The sequence below is a fragment of the Ctenocephalides felis genome, unplaced genomic scaffold (assembly GCF_003426905.1).
Source record: "Ctenocephalides felis isolate EL2017-DRISC unplaced genomic scaffold, ASM342690v1 CF-g0.4_SCAFFOLD_01886, whole genome shotgun sequence".
Taxonomy (NCBI): domain Eukaryota; kingdom Metazoa; phylum Arthropoda; class Insecta; order Siphonaptera; family Pulicidae; genus Ctenocephalides; species Ctenocephalides felis.
Genome location: NW_020538040.1, coordinates 62,030,412 through 62,049,551, shown reverse-complemented (window position 1 = coordinate 62,049,551; position 19,140 = coordinate 62,030,412). Strand labels below are relative to the sequence as shown.

General features: G+C 29.8%; 2 protein-coding genes across 6 annotated transcripts in view; both read left to right on the top strand.

Annotated features, from left to right (window-relative positions):
* The window catches only part of LOC113377586 (syndecan-like), a 91,947-nt gene extending 80,117 nt beyond the window's left edge, over window positions 1–11,830 (top strand). The window contains exons 2-4 of one of the 2 annotated variants that reach the window (XM_026617952.1): window positions 6,113–6,347; window positions 9,803–10,054; window positions 11,125–11,830. In XM_026617952.1, coding sequence (XP_026473737.1) covers window positions 6,113–6,347; window positions 9,803–10,054; window positions 11,125–11,297 — 660 coding nt within the window. In that variant the 3' untranslated portion in view covers window positions 11,298–11,830. Of the gene's footprint in view, window positions 1–6,112; window positions 6,423–9,802; window positions 10,055–11,124 lie in introns of both variants that reach the window. The other variant, XM_026617951.1, reaches the window with a different exon arrangement.
* A 3,229-nt stretch (window positions 11,831–15,059) lies between these two features.
* LOC113376656 (60S ribosomal protein L13-like) lies at window positions 15,060–17,521 on the top strand. 4 transcript variants are annotated; one of them, XM_026616652.1, is made up of 5 exons: window positions 15,060–15,211; window positions 15,418–15,670; window positions 16,440–16,628; window positions 17,099–17,215; window positions 17,374–17,521. In XM_026616652.1, exons 2-5 carry the CDS (start codon window positions 15,428–15,430, stop codon window positions 17,485–17,487), a joined length of 663 nt encoding a protein of 220 aa, XP_026472437.1. In that variant the 5' UTR covers window positions 15,060–15,211; window positions 15,418–15,427; the 3' UTR covers window positions 17,488–17,521. The 4 variants fall into 4 exon arrangements, with proteins under 4 accessions (XP_026472437.1, XP_026472438.1, XP_026472439.1 ...); XM_026616653.1 differs by having other exon boundaries at window positions 15,197–15,335; XM_026616654.1 differs by lacking the exon at window positions 15,060–15,211 and adding an exon at window positions 15,217–15,283.
* The last annotated feature ends 1,619 nt before the right edge of the window (window positions 17,522–19,140 follow it).

Here is a 19,140-nt window from a genome sequence, read left to right as displayed (position 1 = left end):
AAGCAAATCACTTACATTAACAACTTATATTTATTATTAGTCAGCAATCATTAGTTAACGAATTCTATATGGTGTTGTGCAACCCAACCTATCTCTTCTTTTATTGCAATTGCTGATGATGATGATTTTTCGTCAATTTAGCAATCCCAAGTAAGAAGAACCATTTTCACTTCGAGACATGTTGATATCTATATTTCCAACTACTGCTTGACATCAGGGCTGTCCGAGACCGGTATTGATTCCGGAGTTTCTGATTGAAAGCCTATAGCTCACTATCACTAATCAACAGGGGTATAATATTTCTTATCAAAAAAAAATTTCAATAGTTTGAGTATTTGTTGTCTTCTTAGTTAGATTTGAGGCTCTTGGGAGCTTATTGACTATATCAATTTATAACATCAATATTCCAGACGGAACCTTAAGGCGTAGGGTAGGGCGGGGCTAGTTGAGCAAATTTTTACTTAAACGGATGTAGCTCCTCAATGAAAAGTCTCAATAAATTGCTATACGGCTTAATGGATTTGTTGTTTATCGCTTAACAAAAGTGTCAATACTAGTTTTTGGTAATAAGTAAAATTTAAAAGCTACAGCTGTTTAAATGCAAAAAGTCAAGTATGCTCAATGTACCCCATAGGTGGGGCAAGTTGAGCAGTAAAAAAGTATAATGAAATTATAGGTTCAATGTTGATTAGTGATGAAATAAAATAAGTTTTTAATAACCAGTTCTATATTTAGAGTCTTTATTGACAGAGAAAACAAAACTTATAGTAATTTGCTTTGAATAATTAACGATTAATTAACTTAGGAATTATTTTACCATTATATTCAGTATTTTGGTTTAAAATCATTATTTCTTTATATCATTACTCATAAACTTAGCTTAAATCTTAAAAATAATAATCAATTTCTGGAAGTTAATGGTAATTGTCTTAGTGACAGAACAAGTTTAGCAACTATGCTCAACTAACCCCAACTCGGAATTTCAAAATAAAAGTGAGTTTTTAAAAAACCCGTTAGAATTATACCCAGAATCTCTGTGCATATTAAAAGTACTATAATTATATGGAAGAATAAGATTTACCTGGTTAAAAATAAATAACATTTGACTAAACCAGACGAAAACTCGTGATGAATGACTTTTTTACTTTTTGGTCTCAAAATAAACAAAACGCCCGTGAGTCTCACTCATTTGTCCAGCGGCTACTAGCGATCGCGGGATGTCTATTTCTTCCAAACCTCTATCTTTCCGCCATATAGTGCCTAAACGGATGGTGAATAGTTTTCGAGATATTTCGATTGCTCAATTTGCCCCTATGCTCAACTAGCCCCGCCCTACCCTATCATACACATATTAATAAGAATAAACTAGTGGTGTATGGCATCGTGCTTTAAGACAAATTGCTGGAACTTCCCGTGCCGTAACGAAATTGTCAAAGAATATTAAATGTTTTTTAATAGATTATTATAAATAAATAATGTAACAGTGTCTTATATAATTCTTATATTTATAAGAATTATATAAACTGAATTTCAAAGCTGAAATTATTTGTTTAAAGTATTAGAACTTTAGTCAGAGTTACAATTGAAATCTGAATTATTTTCAATATACAAAAAAAATTTTTTTTGAAAAAAAATATTTGAAACAATTATTTCGTTAAAACAAGCAGAAATTTTTTTGAATCATTCAAATCGGACGCTTAGTGCTCTCAAAAACTGCCATTTCTGCACATTTAGTTCTGTATCTAGAAAACGGCTGGACCTGCCTTTGCCAGAATCTAATCACCACTTCTCGTCATTTCGAATTGAATGTTTTTTAGATCATTCAAATCGCATGCTCCGTTCTCTCAAAAACTCGATTTGTATTTTCTGCACTCTTTGCTCCGTATCTCCATAACGGCTGGACCTGCCTTTGTCAAAAACTAATCAGCACATTTTTCTATCAATATGAATCGAATGTTTTTTGAACCATTCAAATCGGTTGATCTGTGCGCCCGTAAACGTGGACGAAAAATGGGGACATACAGAACACACACACGCATCCATTTTTTCTGAGGTATGCCAAAATGTTCAGAAACCTTCAAAATGTGGAGAAATGCAAACATTTTCATTTTCGATTTTCGAACCATTACTAAAACTACCCTACGGGAAGTTAGTGATAGTCTATCCGAAGGCAGGTTTATGGTCTGAGAGCACCACTGATTGATAATTTTCTTTCCCTCCCTTGTTTATTATTTCTCTTGCCATTTTATTATCATTGAAGACTTTTTAGCTTCGTTTTTCAGTTTCCTGTAATTTTTTTTCTGACGCAAGTCACCAAAAATTTGAATTCTTTTAGTCCTTTTATTTTACCTTCGAGGACGTCGTATAGAAGGCACTCTTCTCAGAATGGCTCCGACCCAGTTTCCTTCATTTTGAAGATCGTGCCCAGTAGAGTTTTTCTTCGCCCACTCTTCTCAGTACTTCTCCATTGGCTATTGGTTATCTTATTTCCAAGACTTCGTATTGTCTTCTTTTTTATTATATTTTATCAAAATTATCTTTGTCATGCATTATCTTATGAGAAAAGATAAATTCAAGGCCCAGGGTTACACCCCAGTTCTAGAACTCGAAGTTGACGCAACATAGATGCCGCTACTGTAACAACTGCGCAACTATATTTCTTATTGATCGCCCAGGTTGCATATACAACTGTCTCTATCGCCGTCAAACGGTACCGAATATTATTCGCTCAGCTTTTCTTTAAATAAATTGAATTGCTGAATTTGATTTTTCATTGTTTGACTTGATAAAAATAACGCAGTTTTGAGAGCATACGGGGGTGATCTTTTGAAGTCGGTGTGACAAGCGTTAATCTGGTTGACATAAGGACGACCCAGTTATTGTGTGCAAATTCCAAAACAGTACAATTTGTTTTGCAGATATTTAGTGTGTGTACTTCTGAAAAGAGAAAAATGAGTAAGTCATCTAAAATTATATTTATGTTGTCTAAGGACATTGAAATATTCAAACTTAATTGTTGTCGAAATAATTAGTTTATTATATTTTATATAGTTGAATAGTAATATTGCATTCGATATTTTCCTATTTTTAAGATTGAAATCTTTCGCAAACAATCCGTAGCATTTAACTTTTATAATCTCATTTTCTGGAACCGATTTGTTGATATTGTTTAAAAGCCGAAGTTGATGTGGCTGCTTTCCAGAATTGTTTTTAAGTGTATATATGTCGAGTAACCATCATAAGAATATAGTACTTCTAATAAATTAAATGATGTATCAGTCAATCTCCTAAAAATCTGTAAAATCTCCATTTTATTTTATGTGCTTTCGATGAGTAAATTTAAAAATGTTCAATTTCTGTATTTTGATATTTCTACTATCTTGTCACAGAAAAACTTTCTAAGGTATTCAGATATTGTTTATTTAAATTGGCGACGTGCAAAATCAAATTATCTAGTCCAATCTTCGTGACCTGGTGCAAAATAAACCCTCGTTCTTTATATGCAGCGATGACCTAATTTTATGAGAGCCGACGTGCATCTGTGTCTTAATGTTTCTATGCTTATAAAAAGTAGAACGATATATATATATATATATATATATATATATATATATATTTCAGGGCAATTTATCTAATAACATTTTCAGAAATTTATATAATCTTTATTTCCATACGTTTCAGCATATTACCTTATGTCGAATGTAAATTGGAATGTTCCCAATTAACTAATGATAATAATATACATAATTCACAATAACACTACTACACTATTTTTTGTCATTTTAAATAAAAAAATAATTTTATTCAATCTAATGGTATAAATTCAATCTATAAATATATTTTTTCATTTAAAGTTACAAGAAATAGTGAATTAGCGTTATTGTGAATTATTATTATCATTAATTCATTTGGAACATTTTAAATTACATTCTACTGAACATATTTTCATTTTGCAAATTTCTGCAATTGTTATTTGATGTATTGTCTTAAAGTTTTTGAAATGTTTCAACATAAAATTTATTATAAATTATTTCACCCTATATATATATATATATACATATATATATATATATAGGCTGTCTCATGTATATTCTTTAAACATGAACTTAGTATTGACCTTAACTATCCTGAAAAAATTATCTCACGTTGTTCCGAAATTGATGGGCCAATTCTGTCGCATAACAGACCAATGTTATGGCAAGGCCATGTTATGGTTCAACTTTCATACATTTTATGCTACTGAATCATACTGAATATTGTCAAAATGTCATGTATTTGCTTTGCATTCAGGCAGTTTTACTATAAACTGCAACGTCACTTGTAGGATATGAAGCTGGGTCAGAAAGACCCTCTTATCTGAGATGGTTTTTTTGACATTTGTGCAGTTTCTAGTTAGGTTTTCTATTTGTAAATCTAAGAAAAACGCCTGACTGCACAGCAACCACATATCTTTTGTCAATATTGTGTATGGAAAGTTCTTCATAACATAGCCTCGCCATAACATTAGTCTGTTGGTCGGCAGAATCGATCCATGAGCTTTTAAATGCAACCTAGAGCTTTTGTGAAATTATGACAATATGTCGGTTATTGGGGTTAATTTGTATTAAAATTATTCGTTTAAACTTTGGAACCGTAACCGTTTATAACATTTTTAGGATCTCACTTATAAACAATAAAAATTGTTCCAAGTTAAGTTGCAAGAATTAAGATTTCTTGCCGAATTATAAATTTAAAAGTTTTAAAATTGGTCGACTTTGAGAGGCCCTCTTTTAAAAAAATTATACTAAAGTATGTCAGCACGTTTCACCAAAATTTAGCGCATTTATTCCGGATTCTAAAATGGTAAAATACTTGATAATTTTATTATTGAAAAATGTCGAGTAAAATATAAAAACCTGAAAATAACACGATAACGGCCAACATTCATTTCACTCACATTCATTTCAAATGTTTCTCTCTAGCACATTGAAGCTTGTGAGTATAACAAACCTATGAACTGATGTGAGTAAAATGAACTAGGAAAAATCACTTTTTGGTTTTTATTTTTCTACTTGAAATTTTTTTTACTAATTAACTTCCCGTAGGGTAAGTTATAGTAATCGCAAAAAAATCGAAAATGAAAATTTTTATATATCTTTACGTTTCAGAGGTTTCTGAATATTTCGGCATACCTTAGAAAAAATGGATATATGTGTGTGTGTGTGTGTGTGTGTGTGCGTGTATGTATGTGTGTGCGGATACAAATTTTCGTTGACGATTTCGGGAACACGGATGAAGCAATTTGAATAATTTAAAAAACATTCGATTCGTATTTATAAGGAGACGTGCTGATTAGTTTTTGGCGGAGGTAGGTCTAGCCGTTCCGAAGATATGGGGTAAAAAGTGCCAAAAACGGTACCTCAGTTTTTAAGAGAACGGAGTGTCCGATTTTTATAATTCAAAAAACATTTTACTTGTATTGACAAGATGAAGAATTGATTGATTTTCATAAAAGCAAGTCTAGCGGTTTCGGAGATCTAACGAAAAAAGTAAAAAAATGCCATTTGGCGGTCAAAAATGATTATTAGACATATGCACATCAAATTATCAGATATTTTATAGAGATTTTAACAATAAGTATAAATTTTGTTTACATTCCTATGGGTTCCGTACCAATGTTTACCCGTTAGATAGCGACGCGGCGCTTACGCGCTTTATATTTTGTCTCTATGCAGTTAAAGCAGTACGATTGTTTTGAAAAAACGTTCAGGTCTTCCAAAATATGTCAAAATAAAGAAAAAAATTTTTTTTCAATTTTTTTTTTTTTTCAAAAAAAAGAAATTTTTTGTCAAATTTATAGTTTCTCAAAAATCTAATTTTTTCGAAGTAATTTTTTTTTCAAAAATGTTAATCGTTTTTAAAAAAAATAATAATTTTTGGTACGGGAAGTTCCAGCAATTTGCCTTAAGGCACGATGCCCTAATTGCCTTAAGACAGAATTCCACTTACAGCTAGTTTAAATTAGATCATGTTCGCTTTTAATACATAATTCTTGAGCCGTGTGGGAGCTAACACGCGTTTTAAAAATGCCGTTTTGTATGAATTAAATTAAAATGAAACATTTGAATTTTAGACGAGCACACGAGCCGCATCGTCGGCGCACGATGAGATCTACATCGATGACGAGTCGGCCCTGGAAGGCAGTGGCGGCGGCAGAGGCGAAATCCGCGACGACCTCGAGAGCTCCGGCAGCGGCTACGGGCCCTTAGACAACGACGACGACGAGGACAACGCGCTAGCGCGATCCAACTCGGCCGGAACGCCCTACAAAGGCGGTACTGTCGATCACGACCTAGGATTGCCATCAGGTTCGGGGCCCATTATTGTGCCCGCCGATAACGACGACGATAGTAGTACTGATAGTGATGATGATGATCTTTATAGTGAGTTTTGCGCATGGCTTTGTCATATTTTTTATTTCTATACTTTTATTAATTGTATTTCATTTTTATTTCTTTTATTTTGTACGTTCAGATGAGTGTTTTCGATTTCAAAAAAATCGTTCCTACAAGCAACATGTCTCATATGTTGAAGGAAAAATATAGGAAATTGACCTATAAATACTCTGACTATGCGTAACATTACTGGTCTTACGAATATGATTTCGATAAATCATGTACGTCCCAGTTGATTAGGAATCTTCGGCCTATACCATAGATAAACAAGTATAACATGGCTATACCGACGTTTAATTAGGATTGGGATTTTTCTCTTATAATATTGTTGGTGCGATTATATTAATATTACGTGTGTACGGTCTTGTATAATAATTAATCTTTTCTGTTTTATTGGTCCATAAATCAATCAAAATCACTTAATTTATGTTAAGGGGCACAACTAGTGTAACCGCCTAAAAAAAGGTGATATTTGGGAATTTATATTAAAAAAACTACCTTATCAATCATTTCAAAATTTTAGGAATATATTTATACTTGTTTTAAGAATACATAGCAAAATTTTTGAAGAAAAAAATTAAATATCTTTCAAGTTATCATCGATCTCCAACGGCGCGACAAAAAAAGGCCCTTAACTGCTGCAGTGATTCCGGCCTTCTACGTAGATGAAATAAAAAAAAAAATAATTCTTGTTAAACTAGATAATATTGTCTGTAAAATGAACTACGATGAAAAAAGTAAATCAAAAATTGACAAAATGGCGGCGTTTTAAAAAAAAGTCGAATTTTACCCAAAATTTTGGTCGTTTTTCGACTGCCAAAATTCGATTTTTGATCCGATCAAAAAATCGATAGTTTATTTTACGGAGAACTATATAAAGAACATGTAGAAAAAAGTTGATAGTGATCGGATCATTCGTTTTTGAGTAATCACTGCAGCAAATTCGGAAAATGCTGTTTCGAGAAAAACGCGTTTAAAGATAAAATGATCGTTGTACTATATACTATATATATACTTTTTAAATGGCTGTAACTCAAAAACTATTTGAGATATCGATTTGAACTTTTTATATATTATTTTTAAAGGTGTAATCTACCGAAATATGAAAAAAACAAAAATCGATTTTTTTAAAATTTCGCACTAGTTGTGCCCCTTAATAAGATATTTTATTTAATAATAGCTATGACAGATATTTTATATCTTCGCAATCTTAACATCGGTTTGGATAACTAAACAAAATTAGATAGAAAGGACAGATTTCTAACAAGTAACTATTTTTCTAAACTGATTTTAGTGTCAGTGTAACGAGAGTGAAATATATATTCTTCTTTTGAATTGATATTGTCATTGATTATTTCATTGCATTCAGGAATATAATTTGAATTAAGAGTACACCAAATAATTACTCTAGATTTTGTCAAAACTCTATTACATACTCAAAAAATTTTCATAATCTATAGCGCTGGAATACTAGAACAAATTTCTTTTTTCATTAAAAATATTTCAATATTTATAATTTTATATATATTAAACGGTTTCAATGTTGCAGTCAATTTTTCACTTTTAGCTTCACAACATTATTACAGACTAAACGTGTAGGAATTTGCTTATAATTATTATATCTGGGTTAGTTATTTAATTCCTTGTTTTTCTTAACTCTTCTACATTTTTTCGGTTTTCTTTGCCGTTTAACATATAAAACATATCTAGTATAAAACTTTCGAACTATAGCCCAAATTTACTTCTAGTATGCAGTTAGCAACAAGTGTGAGTAGATACATTTGTGTAATTATTTTAATAAAATAAACTCTTGTTTACCTTGGATTCTAATTAATCGATAGATTCAGAATTTAAATTATATTCATTTTAAAAGGTAATCACATTATTTATAACTTATCATGGTCTGTGATATTTTTGATTTTTATTATGATCTTTATGATCCAAAAGCGCTCTATTTTAAATATTCCGTCTGACCTACCCAAATGCATTTGCTTTTTTGGTCTACATTTGGAAGCAACTAAGGTATCGAGATAAATATTTATTTTACATTTTATTTTAAACAAATTGATTTTGTATTTTGATCATGATATTAAGTTGCATGGGTTTTGTAAATTAGTTTTTGTCATTGTAAAATCGTTATCATAATTTACTTTCGATTTGATTTTGCGATATTGCTTTTATTTTTTAATAAGTTTGTTTTTATTTATATGTATGGTGGTCACTGTGCAATTTTTAACAGTTTTCTGCACATTGCTCTGTCACCTAGCACAATACTCGTTGAAGTCAAGTATTAAATAATTATAATTTTATTGTATGCAGTAACTACTACAATATTTTTTATATATGATATATGTTAGTTTTGCTTGTCAAATTGATTCACTCTATAAAATAAGAATTCAATTATATAAAATGTATATTTTATTATGTATACATTACATATTTTCATTGTTGTTGATACAGATTTTCATAATTATGGTGGTTAATCGATATTGCAAGTGAAAGGAAATTATTTTTGGAAATAGTTTTTTTTAATACGGGGAAATTTTATTATATAATTACATGTTTCAATTCCTCAGTCCTCAATAAGACAATTGAAGACCAGATACATAATTTAGAAAATGGCATTTTATGTGCATGTGGCGGATTGGAATGAACATGCTTTTTATCGAACAGTTAAATAATTACTTGAAATTTTGAAAGGATGTTAATTTATACGAGAATTGTGTCTCGGTATTACCTTTTGGCTGTTTTTGCAGAGCTGTTTAATAATAACGTCATTGATCTTGATTTACTAAAATAAAATATCATAACTGATGACTCAGAACTTATGGGTGCATGGTAAAGTCGTCAAAACTGAAACCAAAGCCCAATCTACAATTCTTTGTTCTTGTTATTTTTTATGTTTTGGTGCTGAAGAAAGTACATCTAATGGAAGTAATGAATACATGTATACTAAAATTTAACCAAGTTATTATGCATGTTAGTTCCCTGTTTTATGATGTTTCTTGTGATAGATACAGATATAATACCCAGGAACAATAAGTGTTGGGCGAGATAATTAATGGTTGATAATTTTATTTTTTGTGTCAGGATATTAACTTATCGTTAGGATGATGTGAAAGTAATTGCCAACATCTCACATAAATGAAAATGCAACTTACTGCAAATGCATTTATCTGTTATCATGGTTACGTAATTAAATTATGTATTTCTATAATTATATGAGAAGTAAAAGTTTTATTACCTTAAATATTACCAAATATTTTAGATGCATATATATAATATAAATTGATAACGATATATCTAAAATACGCTACATACTGTGGTTCTAAATACATGAAATTAATATCCATATTTTCGCATTACAGTTAAAAACGAGGACATTGAACCGACTCTTACTAAGGAAAACGTTAAAGGAACAAACAGTCAATTGCCTACAACTCACGACAATAACGAGATCGAACTGATCGAATCTGGTTCTGCGAACACTGGCGTGGGGTCGAACCCCAGTGCGACAGATAACGACAACGTCCGCCAAAACGGGAACGAGGTGTTCGTCATGGACCCCAAACAGGTCGACCCCTCGGCCAGCTTCTTCGCCCAACCTGGCATATTGGCTGGTAAGGCTCTATTCATTGTTCTGGCACTTCAGTGCTGCTGCTACGTGAAATCATTAGGGTCATAAATTTCAAATATATGCTGTAATAAGTTTCCAGCTAAATGACTATAATTGTGATCAGCCGATCACAACTGTTTTCCTTTCATTTTGAAATTAATATTTGTTCTCAGCTACATACATATTTATATCACAAATCTATAGAGATTTTATTTGTAAACATGTTTAAACAATATAATATATTAATTTTATTTTAAACATATTGCCCACAGATAATAATATTTTATCTATGGAAATATTGCTATATCTCTTAAATCATATAACTGATGTTATAAGGTAATTGTCTAGTATTTTAGCTCAATATTTGATACATAGCATGTAACAATGATTCGGTCCAGCTACAAAATGTTCTTAGCATTAAAATTATTTTTATTTAATCCTTTCGCTATGGGTGTGCTTTTCTCAAAAGTCGCTGCTGTACGGTGACAGCGTGCCACTCAGTCGCACTACTGAACGGACAGGCACAACGATTAATTTTAACATATTTCTATCATAAACAATGAAACATGAAAAAATTACGCTTATAATGAACTAGAAATTTCAATAAGAAACTAGAATTCTCGATACTTCAACTCGTAGTGATAAATCTTGAAGCAAAGGCAAACATAACATGTCGTCCAGGGACGACATCCGTACACACAGCACATCACGCGGATGTCATCCGTGGTCAGCATCTGTAGTGAAAGGGTTAATTCTTTATAGCATATTTCCATTAATTTATAAATTAAACTATAAAACTTCATATTTCTAATGTGAATAAATTGAAAACTTTACTACTTCTTTCATGCTATAGACTTCACACAAATTTTTTTTCTCAATTTTTTTTAAATTGTTTGTGATTCAGGATTACATATTTCTACTTATATATTCAACTGCAATAAAAATAATCATTTAGCAATCATTTAGTAAAAATAATCATGCAGTAAGCAAATAGATTTTTTGAAGTTGTATAATATGCTTGTTATAACTTGGGTGATCCTCTGATATTAACATTTTTATTCTGTTTGTTCGCAGCCGTGATAGGTGGAGCCGTAGTCGGTCTGTTATGCGCGATACTGGTAGTCATGTTCATAGTATACAGAATGCGTAAGAAAGACGAAGGCTCATATGCCTTAGAGGAGCCCAAACGCTCACCAGCCAGCAACACATACGCTAAGAATTCTAATAACCGTGAGTTTTATGCCTGAGAGGCTGTGCTATCCGTTATCGGGGATTCTCAGTTGACATCCACTATCAATACTTTTGTACCAGCCTAATATCTCAATTATGCACTTATTGACAAAGAATCTGTGATCAGGAATCATGCACAGAACTACATGATATTGTGCTTTGCAGTACTTAGCAAAGGACTTGAAGTTTGACAATTGGGCACAAATGTTTTTGTATGCATTTCATAATTGTTTAATGAAACAGTAACTATATTATATGTCATGAAATATTATTTAGCGACTGGTAGATTTGATATCGTGTCAGAATCACTCAAGTCTTTGAATAAGTAAAAATGCTGCTAGCAAATGCTGTTTACTGATATAAGTTTTATTTGAACTATTATTTATTTGTTGTTAAATTCAACTCTATATAATATTCTGTATAGGTTAAGAGTCCTAGTGGCTTATTAATATAAGATGGTACCTATGGTTAAAATGATATTTTGAATTTAGAACAGAACAAAAATAATTACAAAGCATTTTGAGTAATAATTGTACATTATTTGCGTAACTCTGTCAATAATATTATGTTTAAAAATATTTATTTATTAAATTGTTTTTCCCATGTTTTGTCATACATAGTAAATCTCGTCACTTTAGTTAAGTATTATGAATATTACATATAGTATAGCATAATAAGTTTTTTATAGTTATAATGCTAAAGAGTTAAAGAATATGCTAATTAAGAAAATCTATTGATACGAAAGTAATTTATTTTTCTTAATAATTGAAATCATTTATAATTGCGTTGTATTATTTCGGCGGGGTTCTGAACATCACAATGCTTATCTAAAATGGTCTAGTATGAACTCCATTTCATAATATTATTTTATTATGGTAAATCAATTTATTTCTTATATATTTTTATAACACATGCCATCAATAACGTAATAATGTAAATATTTATTTTAAACTTAGTCTCAAATAGATTTATATAAATATATCACATATTCATATAATAGTTTCTCATAATTTTAGTAGTTGTGTGAATGATAAATGTCATGTATTTTGATTGTGTTTGATATAAAAAGTTTATGTGTTTTAGACTATGACATGTTTTTTATCTTTATTTATCTACATAAAACATTGGCAAGTAAAAATTACTAAAGTTTTATACGACCATAAAGATTTAAAATGAATTACATTTGAATATTAACTTCAACTGGACTAAAAGCATGTCATCACTTATTATAATACATAATTTCATGTTTCTTTAAATAATATTTTATCATTTAATTTATCTTTTTTTATATACATATGTATATACATATATATATATATATATATATATATATATATATAATCAAAATCATTATTTTTAAATTTATCATTTTATAATTTATTTATTGTATTAAACAGAGATATATGAAATTAATTCATTAAAATTAAGATGTCATAGTAATAATCATCATTATATCTGTATGTGTGTGTATACATATATCTATTATGTATATATATATATATATATATATATATATATATATATAAATATATAGTAAAATATACATACATATAATTATTTTCTTTGTTAAGTCCTGTGTATGAAACTTTTATGTGTAAAGATCTGTAAATAATAAAGAATTAAAATACACACTTCTCTTATTTTATTCATTACTACAATAATAAAATATTACCACTAAACATATTATACTTCCTTATCTATGACATGATTCGTTATTGTTTATTTTTTAAATTTAAGTTTCAAATAACCAATAAACAGGGCACAGCTAAAAATACCTGAAGATTTCGATCATATATATACAATACACATAGGATATGAAAAATAGAAACAACAGTTTATATATAAATTATTAACAATTATGCATTACCAATATGTAAATTACTAACAAATTAAATTATTAACAAATCAGCAATGTATTACATGGTGAATGCAATAAACATGATTCGTTTACAGCAAAATTATGATTGTAATATTATCTGAACTGCATGAAGGTGTTGCATTATGGACATTGTCCAGTATGGTAATCTCAAGTATTACAAATTATTTATTTACATGAAACTATAAAACAGACAATTATTTTTACTTTTGTGATAAACTGTGCACTGTGTGAGAAAATAGTCACAAAAATTGCATTAGCTTGTGCAACTTTGGCCCAACATTTTCGAATCTAAATTGTAAGTTAAGGGGTTGAATAGATCATTTTGTGTGAAAAGATTTATAGTGAAATTTTGTGTAAAATTACTTTGAAATACATTTGAAAAAAAATGGATTGCGTTGTGTGCTGAGATTTGATGGTTATATTTTGCTTAGTTAGATTTCATTTGGTTTCCATATCAAAAAATGTTTATGTTGATTTTTATTTAATATTCTGTTTTTATCAAGTTTTTATAATTTTTGTAATATTCTAGTAAATTATATATTCAAACTACTTTTCACAGGCCTATAACAATATTTAAGAAAATTTGCGTTTATTATACTTTGAATATGTATATTTTTATACATAAAAAATAATCTCTTTCACTAGTTCGTATTTGGAAAATCCGTTAAGTATATTTTGCGAAGACATAAGCAAAAAATGTTTTGTTTAACGATTTGACCAATTATGCAATAATTGAAATTATCTCTTTTCTGCTTACTGAAATTTTATGTTTCTGATTATTTAAAGAATATTGTGTATATGCAAACCAAAACTATATATTTAGTATAAAAATATTCAAGCATGCTCAAAAATTTATTGTTTGTTGTTTTATTAATTAACTTTCCGTAGGGTAATTATATTAATGGGCCGAAAATCGAAAATAAAAATATTTGCATATTTTCACGTTTTGAAAGTTTCTGAACATTTTGGCATACGTCAGAAAAAATGGATGTGTGTGTGTGTGTGTTTTGTATGTCCGCATTTTTTCATTCACGTTTTCGGGCGCATGGATGAGCCGATTTGCATGGTTCAAAAAACATTCGATTCCCGTGAGAGATGTACTGATTAGTTTTTGGCAAAGCAGGTCCAGCCGTTACGAAGATACGGAGCAAAAAGTGCAGAAAATACAAATCGAGTTTTTGAGAGAACGGAGTATCCGATTTGAATGATCTAAAAAACGCATTCAATTTGTAATGATTGGGAGAAAAGGTGATTAGTTTTTGGCAAAGGCAGGTCCAGCCATTTCGAAGATACAGAGCTAAATGTGCAAAAAATGGCAGTTTTTTGGAGAAAACTAAGTGTCCGATTTGAATGATTCAAAGAACTTTCTGCTTGTTTTAACAAATTAATGCTTTTGGAAAAACATGTTTTTGGTTCAATTTTTTAGTATATCGAAAATAATTCAGATTTTAATTTTAATTCTGACTAAAGTTCTAATATACTTTAAATAAATAATTTCAACTTTGCAATTCAGTTTATATAATTCTTATAAATATTCGACAATGTTACAGTATTTATAATAATCTATTTGAAAACATTTAATATTCCTCGAACATTTCGTTACGGTACGGAAAGTTCCAGCAATTTGCCTTAAGGCACGATGCCATACACAACTAGTTGAATTTGAATTATTAATTGATAACTAACGGAAGCCGACAAAAATAAAAATTGTGCAAGTAATATTCCACAATTGTAATCGAAATCTATGTGTTTTGTCGAATTCGGAAAAGAAAATATAGTAAAAGATAATTTCGTCGAAATGTATAAAATTGTTTTATTCAACCACCGGATAAGGAAACAATGTAAAAATTACTTACGAAGCTTAATAGAATCATATCATATCTGTTTGTTGAGCACCGTGCGCTGTGTGTATGGCGCTTTAGGGTTGCCATGCTACTATAACGCGACCCACGTTGTAATTCAGCTAACTTCGCGTCTAACATCGCACATTTATCGAACAACACTTTGGTGTTTCTTTTCTAAGTTCTTTTCCGGTGTGTTAGTGGAGCAAAGGTACAAGATTTTTTATATTTTCGTATCTTCTAAAATCTTTATCATCCTGTGCAGAATTTTATTAATTTTGAAGTGTGTAGTTATTACGAGTATAAATAAATCCACAATTAGTTTCAGTTAAAATGTATTTTGACTAATAGTGACTTAACCTCAATAAATATGTTACAAAAGTGATGTACTAATATTGTTTTACACGTTCAATTTAGATAATCCAAGATGGGTAAGGGAAATAATATGATCCCTAATGGGCACTTCCACAAAGATTGGCAACGTTTTGTGAAAACTTGGTTTAACCAGCCCGCAAGGAAAATTCGAAGACGTCAAAACAGGATTAAAAAAGCTCGTGCCTTGTTCCCTCGCCCTGCTGCTGGGCCCCTCAGACCAATTGTGCATTGCCCCACAGTGCGGTACCACACTAAGGTTCGAGCTGGCAGAGGTTTTACCCTCGAAGAAATCAGGGTAAGTTTCGACAAATGTTGACATGGAGTAATGGCACTTGCGATTCTATCGACGTTCAACTTTTCTGCACTTACTTGACTAATGCATATTACTGAACTAGTGTAATTTTGTAATATGGCACACTGTTCATTTAATTGCAATACGAAAGTGAACAATTCTGAATAGGCTGATTTATTTCATGGTGCCTTCAGAAAACTTAATATGTTGATAGTTTTATTACTTTACCTTCTGTAATCCCATATACTACTTTTACTGTCCACGAAGTGAGTGCACACACATACTTTTTGTTCTTTCAAATAATCACTAGGGTAGTCTGAAAACTTTCAGAACTTAACAGTTTTTATATTCAGTGAAACTGGTTTGTTGCGATTTTCTTTTTTAGCAACTGGTTGTGTGCAATTTTATTTTCAAGTAGAAATGTGTAGAAAGTTTTTAGACCACCCTTGTATTTTATTTTTTGTTGCATTTAGTGTTTAATTTCTGCTATGACAAAATTAATTTCAAATCTTTTTTCTTCCTTTTTATTTGCAATTATTTAAGTTTTGAGATATAGTTTCATGTTTTTTGTGGTAATGTAATGAAATTTATTATTGATCAATACATTTAAGATGTTTTAGTATATGTAAGTTTAACTTAATTTTTACTAATTTTATGCATTATTTTTTTGAACAATTTCAAGGGGTAAAACTATTGTTTACTTCTAGTTACATATTTGGTATTTAAAATCAATTTTTTAACAAATTGATTAATTTACACTGTTACATTTCAGGGAGCAGGTTTGAATGCAGGATTTGCTCGCTCGATTGGCATTGCATTAGATGTTAGACGTCGTAATAAATCTGTAGAATCTTTACAACAGAATATACAAAGATTAAAGGAATACAGATCTAAATTGATCTTGTTCCCAAGAGGTGGAAAGAAATTGCATAAGGGTGAAGCAACTGAAGAGGAATGCAAGGTAAAAATATAGTGAAACTTTTGTTTCACATATAATTATGCATTATTTGGCACCCTACTAGGATTCATTTGCATAACTTACAATTTTATCAGGTGGCAAATATGACCATCCTCTTATAGGGTTTTAGTTTTTTTTTTTTTGTCACTTGTCTTGTTAGCACATAGTATTTATAATGTTATGTATGTGTTTTCAAGTGGTTTAGAGCTTATTAGCTTTGAAGCTACAAAAGCTGTCACTGACAAAAAATCTGGCAATTGAGCATCAAAATGACAATTTTTTTACCATTAGCCTTTTTGTAGCTTCCATGTGAGTTTGATTTCTATATCATATGAAAGTAAAATTCTTATACAATATATAGATATTGTATAAGGAGAGATTATATTGATATTTTCTGGTATATTCTTCTATTAAATTTGTTTCAGTATATTGTATAATAGTCTATTTTAATTTTGTTTATATTAAAATTTTAGGTTGCATCTCAATTAGAAGGCGTCGTGATGCCAATTAAACAAACTTCAGTTAAATCTAAAGCTCGTGTCATTACTGAAGATGAAAAGAAATTCTCAGCTTTCACCACTTTAAGAAAGGTAGGTTTCAATCTAGATTATTACATCTTTAATGATTTATATTCGTCATGCAAGGTATAAAATACAATTTGTAGTTTTAGGTAATATAACATAAGCAACAAGGTATATAATATTTTACCTGATTATTTTTTTCATTACTAACCCATATTTATCCACAGGCTCGTGCTGATCAGCGCCTAGTTGGTATTCGTGAAAAGAGGGTTAAAGATGCAGCTGAAAACCCAGATGACGTAACAAAAGTAGGCAAAGAGGGAAAGAAAGCTAAGAAATAATTTGTACGAAATATGAAATAAAACTATAATCCTTTATGATGTTTTATTTACATACATAGTGATATTAAATGCATTTTTGTTTTCTGCTTTGATAAATTCTTTGTCTAAGGAATAAGTAATAAATCACTTGTTAGTTAGCATTTGAAACAAAATTTAATTCTGTTAAATTATTGATAACCCATAATGCCTTTCGTAGTTAAAAAACAGTTAAATTATTTTAGTATGTGCATATATATTTATTTATTTAGGTACATGCATAAATTTATGATATAAACATAAAGTATGTATGTGTGCATATTCGATTGTCTAATGCAAAGTTGTTGTTAAAAGATTTTGTTGATATATCTTTATCTGTGTAGTGTAATCTATCTTCTTTTGTTTATCAACTATAACTTTTACATCCTCTGTGGGCAAAAATTGGCTGTGTAGACACATTTTTCTATTAAAAAATGACACTGATGTATGAGTTATTAAGATTATGTTAATTTAATACTTCTATTTGTTATGTATATTCTTGAATGTTTTCTTACATTTTTTTTGTGATTGCTGCTGTGGGAACCATTGTTAGGTATGTACACATCTTATGTCATAAATGTTTCATAATTAACTTCCTTTAGGGTAACTTATAGAAATCGCAAAAAAATCGAAAATGAAAATTATTATATATCTTTACTTTTCAAAGGTTTCTGAATATTTTGGCATACCTCAGAAAAAATGCATGTATGTGTGTGTGTGTATGTATGTTTGAATTTTTCGTCCACGACTTCGTGTGCACGAATCAAGTACATTTGAATGAATCAAAAAATATTCGATTCCTATTGATGAGAAGACGTGCTGATTAGTTTTTGGTGGAGACAGGTCCAGCCATTTCGAAGATACGAGGCAAAAAGTGCTAAAAATGGTTATTCAGCTTTTGTGAGAATGGAGTTCCCGATTTGAATGATTCAAAAAAAAAACATGTTTTGACAAAATGAAGAATTGATGAAAGTTTTGGTAAGGCAGGTCTAGCGGTTTCGAAGATACAGAGAAAAAAGTAAAAAAAATGATATTTGGCGGGCGGCTAAATGATCATTAGACATATGAACATTAAATTATCAAATATTTGATAACATTTTTGATAATGTGTACTAATTTTGCTACAATTTTGTTGGGTTCTGTACCAAGATTGTTAATTTTTAAAGTTTACTTATACGGTTCAAGCAAATTTCAAAATTTTCAGTTTTTTTTTTTCGAAAATTTTCAAAAATATACAAAGTTATATACTTCAAATACGAATTTTAAATTTACAATTCAGTTTGAAAATGTGTATATTTCAGATGCGTTATTCTAATTGTAAAAAATATATCCTCAGATGAATTCATTCGGCACCTCTTGCTAATGTAAACTTTCTCAAGTGTTTGAGCGATAAGATTTTTATTGTATTTTATGAAGTATTATTAAGTTGTAAGATTATATTATTAGTGAATAAAATATATAAGTAGTGATTATAATTATCTATTTGAAAATGTTCAAGACAATTGTTTATTAATCATTAATCAATATTTATTGATTACTGATTTTTTTCCCTGATTACTTGTACGGGAAGTTCCAGCAATTTGCCTTAAGGCACGATGCCATGCACCACTAGTTAATTGTTAAATCATGATTTAAATT